We start from the raw sequence: 11496 nt of genomic DNA, 5'->3' as shown, positions 1-11496 counted from the left end.
CTGCTGAACAACAGTGTTGGGGTCTCATAAACCATGAAGTAGTCCTTGACTGTGAGAGCCCAGGTAAACAAGTTCCTTTTGCCCTTCTCCTTCCCACCACAGAGGGAGTCGCTGTCTAATGAGGCAGGTGCTCAGCTTTGGTCCCACTACTTGTCTGTCCAGTTTTGATTTTTTATGAAACTTAACCCTGCGGTTGATCTTTCTGGCAGCTAGGGACAGGTATAACATGTTCCTTCAGTGGTGAAGCTGGTGAAAATCAAATCTGTAATTGTTGTGAAAAGTGGCATTCTCCTGCTGAGGTACAGAGTATGTCATTTGGGACAGTGCAATGTGCCTTTTTGCCATTTTAAAGTCTGAAATTGTACCTCAACAATATAAAAAGTGTTCACAGCCAAATTTGTATCTTTTTGCACAGAACAGTTTTACAGGTAAAATAAACATAATGAAATGTCTTAGTGCCATTTTGCACAGCTGGGACTATTTGTTCAGTAGGTACAAAAATGGTAGCAACGTGAAGGGCAGAACTTGAACAAACTGTGCAAAAATATGTGGAATTTTTAAAAGTAATTATGTACATCCAGTTTTTATTGTAAGTACAGGCATATTCCTCCTAACATAACTGATTAGCTTTTTAAAAAACTATTTTAAATTACATCATTAAACGTTTCCTCCTGTAGGTCAGAGAAACACTAGCAGCTGAAACAGGGCTCAGTGTGCGAGTTGTCCAGGTCTGGTTTCAAAACCAAAGAGCAAAGGTAGGTTGTTCGTCAAGTTCTCTTACGTAAAATGCAAATTGTTCTTCAACACAGATTTCCCCCTCCCCCTGGATGTAGTTCGTACGTACCACAGAGATCCCAGGGACTGAACTGCACCCATTTTGCATGCACTGCTGTCTACATGCCTACAAGAAAGGCAACTTTCAAACACAGACATTAAGTTTGTGTGCTCAAAGCAACACGAGGTTGGGAGTTTATTTTGCATGCAGATATGAACTGGAAACTGAAATGTTTAAGCTTAGAAATGCAACTGAACCCACCGTGGTGTGTGCATGAATAGAAATGGTCTGTATTAATTGATTTGATGCTTGCAGAGAGTTTTGTAAGGAAACAAAATTGTTGTGTTCAGAGCCATGAGATTGTTCTGTTCTCCCTCTTTTATTCAGATGAAAAAACTAGCGCGGAGGCATCAGCAGCAGCAGGAGCAGCAGAACTCGCAGCGACTAGGGCAAGGTAGGGAATTTGGGATGAGGGCAAAGCAAGGGGAAGAGAATCTGCAAGGCTTCTTGAAGTGCCCTTCCCACGTAATGTCTCAGTACAGCCATACAGGGCACGCACAAGTCTGGGGGTAATGTGTGCCATTGTCAGTGGAAGCACACAGAGCTGCTATGTCCGAGTGCCCACCTCGGGTTCTCCCACAGTTTTTCCATGGGGCCAGACCCTAGAGGTGCTCACACAGAAGCTCTTACCTCCTTTCTAGAAGAAATGTGCTGTATAGAGGCACTTTCACTGGTGGCTCACTCCAGGCAGATCTTCTAGTTTGTTTTCTTCTGAAGAAAGGGAGACCATGCTCAGCTGGGCATCTGCAGGCTGCTTGCAAGGGTGTCAGCATCGCTGCCGCAACCGAGGCACAGAGAGCCCCTCCTGTACCCCAGCAGCTGGCTGGACCCTGAGGCAGGAGCAGCACAGGGGCACCAGGGCTTGCCCTGCTGCTCCCTGGATGGTCTTGAGGTTCTCCAGCTCCGGAGGCCTTGGAGCCTCAAATCCTCCTATTTACACAGAGCCAGAAAAGCTGGTACTAACAGAAGTGAGAGAATAAAAGGGCTGTGTCACATACAGGACAGACTTTGGGAAGATATAGTCCAGCACCCGGGAGCTCCAGAAATGATACAGTCAGAAATTACAAGTCTTTCAACTTTCTGCTCAGGGTTACACTTTCAGGCAAAATTTGGAAGGCTCCTCTGAATGCCGGGACACACGTAGCAGCGATCGCTCTGCGCTTGGGTTCGGCATCGCCACTGATGCTACTGTCTACGGCCTCTTTGTTGCCAAGCAGTGACTGTGCCCTCCTGTTTGCTTTGCAGAAGTAATGTCCAACCGAATGGAAGGGATGATGACGTCTTACACACCACTTGCACCACCACAGCAGCAGATTGTAGCAATGGATCAAAACAGTTATGGCACAGACCCGTTTCAGCAGGGTCTTACCCCTCCACAAATGCCAGGCGACCACATGAACCCTTATGGTAAGGCATGCATCATTCTGCCGCATCAGAAGTAGCAGGGTTCTTGTGCTGGTTCACACACCACGAGTTCAGTAGAGTTACTTGCTTTTATAATATTTTTTTCTGGGATTTGTACCAGGGAATTTGTACCAGTCTGTTTTGTGTATATATTTTCATGTACATGTAAGTGGATAGAAGAGAGCTCATCTGAGGCTCTGGACACCCTTCAAAACTATTTTGCAGTATAATTCTGATAAGCTCCACTTTTTTAAACCACTCTCCAAGACATTGAAAAATAAACAGTACTAAATTCTAGCTCCCTCACAGGTTTTATTTCCTTTTTCTTAGAAGCTTTGGGAAAAAAGTGCCTTGAAAAGTGGTCTAATAAAGAGCAGTAATCTATTAATTCCAAAATGAATAAGCAGCCCTCTTAAGATCTCTCAGATTGGATGCATGGATTTGTTAAAGAACTGTTCTTGAGCTACTGAGAGATGTGCCACCACAGGACATTTCTCCTGTGTAATTTTATTCTCTGCCCAAAATCAACTATGATGGTTTGTTTTCACAATTTCCTGACCACACACTATCAAGTAGGATAGGTACACCAAACACATCACAAGCACTAAGTGCCTAATAATTGACTCTGGACAATGGCAGTGCAGCATTTAAATAAAAACAAGAGGATTTCTCAGACTGCGATTATTGTCCTCGCTGGAGCCCACAAGGGCCTGTCCCATCAGAGTCCTTTCTGCTGACCAGGAGCCCTTCATTGCAGAGGTCCTCGTGTATATGGCTTTCATGAGCACGACATGCACAGGCCAACCAGAAACCTGCTTTGGGTCTGTGTTACTGCTTTTCCCACTGAGAGAATTCCACAGTACACACCAGGCAGTTTGGTAGATCCTGTAAGGAGCTGAGGACATCTGAAGTGCAAGTGAGCATTAGATGGCTTGTGATTTTGTTGCTAACAACTTGCTTGGCTTTCTAAGCAAAACTCCTTGAGAGGCAGGTTCTGTGCTCCAAAACCAGTGTAGGAGAGAGCACAGAGCCATTTCAAATAAGCACATGAGGAAAAAGAGCTGGACTAATGCTTTTTAGTGCTCACAGGACTTGAGCTCTAGAGCTCTTTCTGGTACCTTAAGTGTTGAAGTAAGCTGAAATCTTAGTTGCTAGGGGAAATAAAAGGTGCTGTTCCAAACCAGCCCCAAAAGAGTGGCATTTTCTGAAATGAAAGCATGTGTACAACTGTAGCTGACTTGAGGCCAGGGAAGCTGCTTGGGTCTCCTCCTGGGTCCTGTCGCATTCGTAGATCTGTTTTTTAGCCTGTGTGTAAATGCAGACCGTTACCGGTTACAGCTCTCAGTCCACTTTTCCCTGTCACCAGCACTTGGTGTCTGGTCCCACCTTCCTCAGTGGCCCCAGTGCCCCCGTGAATGCCAGATCCCAGCTCCGGGAGAGCCGGGGACCTGCTCCTCCCCAGCACTGTTTGCTCAGGTTGTCAGCCAAGACTCTCTTTTGTGCTGCTGACTGAAGTGTAAATTAAATCCTGGCAGATCTGAGTGGCACTGCTGCCAGCTGAACGCTGGGAGCTGGTTGTTGCCTTCCTCTTTGTAGCTCAGCCCCTTAGAGCGAAATTCCGTTAAACGTGTAAAAACAAAACCAGGAGCGTTGCCTTGTGCTGCAGTGTGTAACGTCCGAGCATCCGTCTGTACTGTGTCCTCCTCTGGCTGCACAGAATCCAGCTTAACATGTACGTTTCGTTTGCAGGAAACGACTCCATTTTTCATGATATCGACAGTGATACCTCTTTAACTAGCTTGAGCGACTGTTTTCTTGCCTCTTCCGAAGTTAACTCCATGCAGGCTAGAGTAGGAAACCCCATTGACAGGCTGTACTCTATGCAGAGCTCCTATTTCGCCTCATGAAAATAAAAGAAAACAAACAGCCGGCAAATATTTAGCCAGTGACTTTTTCCAGTGCAGACTCTACAGCCATATGTTGCCCAGCTCTTCCTTCACAGTGACTCCTGCTGCCTCTGGACTGCAAAGAGCATTTTTAGGAAGACTGTATCTGTGTGCATATATGTGTATGTATGTATATATATATTAATACCTACCTACATACATACATATATATATATATATATAAATATATAAACAAAACGCATCCACCAGTCCCATACCCTTGATTCCCAGCTTGCACCAGACCACGAGACAAGCATGGAAGGAACAGAAGACCCTGCTCTCCAGCAGCCTTTGGTTTGGTTTGAGCCCATCGTTGTAAAGGAAATGGATTTTGCGGAAAGCTAGACCTTTTCGTCCTTTCTCTCGTCCTTTCTTTTGGATGTTTAAACTTTTTTTTTTTTTTTTTTTTAAAGCCACTGATACTGACATCAGTCGACCATATGACAAATAAATCAAAGAAACTGGAGATTCCTCCCTTTTCTTACTGCATGATTCATACTATGTTGTGGATAAATTGCCATTTGAACTGTGAGAAGTTAATGTAAATGTGACGTTCAACATTTGTTTCCTTTCTACACTTTTTCTACATAACCTAGATCTGCTCATTAGTTTATAGCCCTTATGCATATGATACTGAGGAAACTGGTTAACAGTAATATTTGTGGAGAAAGCCAGTGATTTCATAATAAGAAAGGTCTGTGACCCTGGAGAGGAGGTGCATGTTAGGGACAGAGGCATTTAGGTTAGTATTGATCTTAAATAATTAAAACTAAAGGTGCTTACAAGACAGAGTTTTATTTAATTTTTTTTGAAGTGTGGGAATAAAACATTTACATTTGTTTGTAAGTATTGCAGTGCCAAATTTCAAGTCTAGACCATGATTGGCAAACGTGTTGTTCATTCTGTTCTGTTTATTTATGTTTTGCATGAGGCATAAATGTGCTCTGCTCCATTGTCCATCTAGAATAATTAAGCACTTTAGTTAATTGTCTCGCCTCAGCAAGAATCTATGCTATACAGTTCTAGCCTGAACCATCAGAAGTACTGAAATGTGTGCTTGACACATTGGGGAAAAAAAGTATGAAAGAGATCACAATGGGAGGTTTAGATATGTTGAGCTGGCGTCTAACCCAAGTCCTGCGGGTTTTTCACACTGACAGGACTCCTGTATTTACCAAAAAATACTCCAAGTAACCTATTAGTGCAAATGTGAGAAGTACAGAAACCGAAGGGGATGTTCCAGCTGAAGTCTGAATGTCTCAGATTCTGAAGTTTGAGCATATGTCATATAGGTTTTCGTAGGGCATAAAATAATCGTAAATAATAATAGTATAGTTATAAATATTGCCTGGTGATAATTATAATGTGGAGAGGCAGACAAGTATGGTCATGGCTTTTAGTGGAGAAAGCTTCATGGGGAAAATTTGCCAGGGTAATATCGGTAATTATAGGGTGTGTTCAAAATAGAGCTCATGGGGAAAGATTGGCAGGATAGGCACTTTCTTAAATAAATACCTTTAATATATTGACCATAGTAGCTTGAAAACAAGTCCAAAGCGTTGGTTAATCCAGCTCCTCCAGGCTGAGGACTGGTCCCAGGCCAGCGCTACAGAGCTGTGTGGGGCTCAGCACCTTCTGCGGGAGCGCAGGACCCTCTGGGAATCCTGTCGTGGTGTCCTGGTTTTGCTGGGATACAGGTAACTATCACACAGGGTTTGGCGAGGCCAGAGCGGGGCCCCACAGCCTCAGCACCCGGGGAGAGAGCAGCCCCCTGAAGCACCAGGGACACCACGGCCTTGGCAGAGTGGGGTCCTGCCGGGGAGCCCCATGGACGCTGCCCACCCCTTTGCTGACAGAGAAAGGTTCTCCTTGTGTCCCGGAGGGGTGGATGGCAAGGATCAGGCGATGGGTCCAAGGGAAAAAATAAGATCCCATTCCCCCCCAGAGTGGAAATGTGGACCAAGTATGTTAGGGGTCTCTTGAGGAAGCCACGTTTCATCTGCATGGCAAGTGCATGCATTTTCCCCTCTGTGGAGGCGAGGAAGGCACTGGGGGAGAAGATGATGTGTGAGCAAAGAGCAGACCCAAGGCAAACCCTTCTGCTGCTGCACGGTGGCAGACCCACACACACAGGCCTTCATGTGTCTGCGAGATCGCCGGGGTGACGCTCCTCTCCTCGCAGGTTCCCATCTCCTCCCTCCGCGGCGGCACCCAAACCACAGGCTGTCGTGCCCAGGGAGATGGGTCCATCGCACCCGTGTGCTTTTGCTAGTGACCATTCTCTCACTTTCTGACAGGGGTGTGGGTTTTCAGTTGGAGGTTGTGAGCCCCTGGGTATATTTTGAAATTGGAAGAATTTTCTTTCTTCACCCGTCCCCTTCAATTACTTTTCTCTTTCCTTGTGTATCAAAACAAATAACCATTTCCTTTCTCTCTGCATGATAGCAAACATCTGTAAAGAACTCAGGTGATCCTCACTGCTTGCAGGGCAGAAGGCAAGCAGATTTCATATGGCACATGATAAGCATTTGTCACCACCGATCTCAATGGATTCATCAAGTTTTTCTCCCCACCCTTCTGCTGTGCTACTTTAGAGTCATAGGAAAGCATCTTCACCATCTGAAACATACTGGGTTTATAGACTCCACGCATAGGTACAACCTTGCTTCATCCCTCATTACTGGTAGGATCAAAATGGCATTTTTTAGTGTTTACAGGGACTTATATGAGAACTATAATGTGACCTACAGTTTGGAGAACTGCCTTGTCCCAACTCTACCTCTGCTTCTGGTCTGGATGTTGAAAAAACAATCCATTTCCAAGAAAAGAATCAGATACCCGTTTTATAGCTGAAGTAATCATAAACTTTTGCTGATTTTTTTGGATGACTGTTTGCCACTCTTTTTGCTTTTTCTTTTCATTGCTTGTACATACCATTTCCTCTTCCCTTGGTGTGTTGTATGATGATGCCTTAGCTGTTTGTTCCCCCATATCCTGCCATCTCTGGTGCCACGTGCACGACACAGTCAAGCCCTCTGGCACGCGTAACGTTTCCGTGCCACTGTGGGTTGCTGCTGGTCAAGGGAAGGAATGCATAGCCAATGATTTCCAGCGGACCCGTTATATCTGGCAAAGGCCAAAGTTCATTAAAGCAAAATAAATGTCACTTTTTTTTTTTTGTGGAATGAATTATCCTACTGGAGTGTGATCATTGTGGTTTTAACCTGGGACCTGCAGTAAAAGATTATATAGCAACCTCTGACCTTTTTGATTTCTGCTTTACTCTTCTATTGTCAAGGGAAATGTCACCAGTCAGGTGAAAGTAAAATGTTTAATGGGCCATATCGGAGTAATATCTTACACTGAGTCAAATTGATAAACTCTTGCCAAAAATTCTTAGCATCTGGCACTTCCACGGAAACCACAAACAATGATTGCACGTATGGGAGCTTGAAGGGTAGAGGTCATGACAGCAGTTTATTACATGCACCTTACAGTGATCATTTTCCCTAGGAAATTAACCCCTTTCTAATATAAATGCATCAAGTGAGCTCTGCACGGTGTTTCAATCATGTTGTTTTGGCTAAGCAAGGAGCACGTGTTAAGCTAAAGTGGTGACAAGATGCAATTAAGTAAAAGATGATTGATTAGGTTTCAGTGTTTGCTCAATAATGTTTAGAAAAGATGATTGTGAGATCGGAATGAACATGCTAGGTACTAGCTTCCTCAGGGATCTTTATCGTGCAGTTACCAGGTCGGTGGCACACAGGGGTTTCCTGTCATTCCACAATGGCTCCTGAGCAGCGTGGCCCTTCTCCTGCTGCTGGGCTCTCACATTTCCATTGCAGTCGACTGTTGAGGGGACGATTCCTGCCGTGCACGGCTGCTCTCTGCCCCCTGTTTACCACTGTGGATTAAACCTGTATTGGAAGCAGTTAGGGGCTGGCAGTAAAGATGTTTCACAGTCACGACACGGAAGACAATGATGTTGCTGTAAGTGAAGTGTGGTGGTTGCAATCACTGAGACTGAAATGCCATCCGAGGCAGTTTGATCTCCTTTTCTTCCTTTAACTCTGTCATCAAAAACATGCAGATGACCTGGCTCAGTTGCTGCTGACCGTGCCTGAGGTGTGACTCACATGAGTCTCACGATGGCTGCGGAGTGGGTTTTTCAGACCCACCCTGCACAAGTCAGATGAATGTTACCAGGTCCTTTGAAGGGGTCATTGCCATTCTGTCAGCAGCAACTCAGCCGCTTCGTTGTGCCCTCATTGCATGAGAAAGGTCCTTCATACTGGCAAACCTTCCAAGGATGATGTGAGCCCACTTACCTCTTCCTCCTGTGCTCAGGACTCCCTTCCAGTTCCCTTAAGAATCAGAAGTATATCCCAAGCTACCGCCCCAGCTGCCCCAGAGAACCCGGCTCTGTGATGCTGCTAGGGATCCTGCAAGCTGGCGTTGGTGAGAGCACCTCTGAACCGTGTCCTAATAATTCTGGTCATCTCCAAAAGTCACTAGAAATTAACAGCAGAATCCAGGAGGAGGGGAAGGGCTTTGACAAGCCTGGAGCTTGGTCACAACAGTCAAAGGACAGAGAGGCCCATCAAAGCACCCAAAGTCTCGAGTGCTCAGGGCAGGGCTTTACGCAGCCCCGTGCCCAGAGCACATCCTGCATTTCTGAGCAGCAGCCGCTCCCTGTGTGCGCGGGTCCATCTCCAGCCTGCCTGGCACGGCAAAGCTGACCGATGCACCCGCAGCAGCCTGGCCAGGGCTTCAGGTGTGTCTGTTCTCTCTGGCTAGGGGGGTACTTGGGCACTTGCTTACCTCTTGGCAGGTACCTGAAGTCTTCTGGCTTTGGGATTTAAGCACAATCTTGCTTATTTGAGGTCTATCTGAATAAAGTGATAATTGGTCTCCTCAAGGATGCAGCCCAGGTCCCCTTGGTTCTGCACACCCTCTTTCTGCTCAGCAGACTGTGAAGGGACTGCCCAGATACTTTGCATTGGGAACTCTGTTTTTAAGTGAACATCCTATTTTTTAGCTGTGTATGGCTGTATTACTTGTATATTTATATATTCTGTATTTATGTTATCGAAATGTAGTATTTTGTAGCTGTCTGTTACAATTTGTTTAACTTGTAAAAATATGACTATGCTCTCTCATACTTAACCAGCTGCCTCTCACCGTAGATTCTCTGCTCTTTTTCCTCTGTGTTGGTAACAAACCCCCATAATGTATGTAGATCGGAATTTTTTTTTTAATTTAATTACTTGTTATTGTTAAATTATTTATTAGTGTTTTTAAATTTCATTTCACTGCATTTTTTTTCCTGCCACCATTGCCTGGCAGGTAAGATACATGAGTTTCTCATACATTATGCTCCTTCCCACGTGCACATGTGCACACATACACACACTCTAAACAAAAAGAAAAAAACAGAGAGAGATTCCACTTCCGTATATTTGTAAATAAAAGCAACCTGTAAACAACGCAGGATTTTCTTTCAGTGTGCAGTTCTTTCTTTGCTTTTGCAGACTGAAAGCGTGTTCTCGGTATCTGGGGATGGCACCACTGTTCTCTCAGGCAGGAAGACCAGGGGCTGTGACTGCTGAGCACTGTGTGAATATTTTTAGTGCTGTGGAAGGGGAGCCCAGGCTGTTCAGTAGGTGCTCTTCTTTCTTCCAAGGGGAGACACAGCAAGGGTGATGGTAGGGTCTCCTTTCACACTCTGCGGGTTGAGAGCTCCTCTGTAGGGATGGGGACACTCTTTTACACATCATCATGGCCCTCAGTCACTTTTGCACGGACTAGTTTAGGATGGGAGAAGTCTGTGGGAATTAAAAAATGGTGCAACCAGACCAGCCGCTCAGACAGAGCTCTGTCAGGACCCAGATGCTTGTGGGGCAGGTGCTTCTCATTCCTGGCAGTGCCAGGAAGGCTTGCTCTGAAGCACATGGATATGAGTGGTCAACTGCAATAAGCCCAGTAGCATTTTGGCCACACTTAGGCTTGTGACAAGCCTGGGTGAACCACTCCTCTGCTACTGGCCACAGGCACAGCTATCGAAGAAACCAGGGCAATACCTGTTCATTACAGCAAACAGCTCACGCCAGAAGTGCAGCAACTCGCTGGGCCCCGCTTCATCCGTTCCCTAGCAGAGGTCTGGAGGATGAGCAGTGTTTCGGATAGTGCATGAACTGCTTCCTGGGAAGATGTCAGCACTCATTGCTGCTGTCTGCTCTGGCGATGGCCAAGAGCCAGAGAAGCTTGCAGAGGTAAGGGCTGTGTGCTGCTGCCAACAGCAGAGCTCTGGGTGCAGCCTCCAGCGTTCCCACTGTTTGCCAGGGCTCCACAGTCCAACAGGGAAAGGCTGACTGGGCACACCCGGTTCCGACAGCCAGAGATGGGATCCTTACCCGCTGAGACGTGGTCTGATCCTGCCGGTCCACTTCCATTGTAAGGCAAGTAAGATGCTCTTAATAGGATCCCTTGAAAGTTTGCCATTGAAGCTATTTTTAATCTGAGAATTATGATTTCCAGCTAAAAGCTGGTTTTCACCTACGGAAAGCATATGCTTAGTTTTCCAGAGAAAATTTTGATTTTTTAAAAATAGAAATAAAATGTCTCAAATGGAAAATTTCTGACCAAAACCTACTAGGTTTTCAACAGACACTGTGAGAAAAGAATATTTTCTGAAAGACATAATCTTTAAAGGGAAGCAGAGCAGAGTGAATGCAGGTGTGGAAAGTGAACCAGCTCCAGAATTAGGCAGCCAGATAAGATGGGCTGAGGTTTTTAACCACTTTTTCTTTGCTTAAGTGACAGAGAAGCAGCCATGTGGTGGTTATTTATTATCTTAACCAATGCCATTTCTTCTGAAGTGAAAAGCCAGCGGCAGTGCTGACTTGGAGAGCAGCAGAAGAGGAGAAGCGCAGAGCTTTGGGGGCATGAGGAAAGCCCGACCATTCTCAGAAGGGCCGTGCCCGGGGACGGGGAGCCAACCCAACAGCTGGCCTTGGCAGAGGACCTGTGCTGCTCTGCTGGTCCCGGGGCAGAGGGTTCGTACTGGGAACAGAGTGCTGGTACCCTCGGTGTCTGGGCTCGGAAAGTCCTCTCTGATGCCAGGGGTTTCTGGCACGTACAGGCAGCACACAGGGACTGAGCCAGCATCACAGCCCTGTCCCAGGACAACGTCCCTGCGGGTCCCCACGGCCTTCATGCTCAGCCAATCTGTGGGGTCCAGGGGCTCACTGGGATGGATGGTGGGAGCGTGGCCAGCAGCCTCAGAGCATCGGCTGTTGTCCAAAGAGG

General features: G+C 46.1%; 1 protein-coding gene across 1 annotated transcript in view; it reads left to right on the top strand.

Moving 5' to 3' along the window:
- The window catches only part of LMX1B (LIM homeobox transcription factor 1 beta), a 7737-nt gene extending 3591 nt beyond the window's left edge, over positions 1-4146 (top strand). Inside the window, exons 3-6 of the mRNA XM_029086282.1 lie at positions 678-755; positions 1163-1229; positions 2084-2242; positions 3989-4146. Coding sequence (XP_028942115.1) covers positions 678-755; positions 1163-1229; positions 2084-2242; positions 3989-4146 — 462 coding nt within the window. The remainder of the gene's footprint in view (positions 1-677; positions 756-1162; positions 1230-2083; positions 2243-3988) is intronic.
- The last annotated feature ends 7350 nt before the right edge of the window (positions 4147-11496 follow it).

This window comes from Antrostomus carolinensis, unplaced genomic scaffold (assembly GCF_000700745.2).
Source record: "Antrostomus carolinensis isolate BGI_N321 unplaced genomic scaffold, ASM70074v2 scaffold28908, whole genome shotgun sequence".
Taxonomy (NCBI): Eukaryota; Metazoa; Chordata; class Aves; order Caprimulgiformes; family Caprimulgidae; genus Antrostomus; species Antrostomus carolinensis.
The sequence above is the reverse complement of the archived record's forward strand: the minus strand, read 5'-3'. Positions and strand labels throughout refer to the sequence as shown.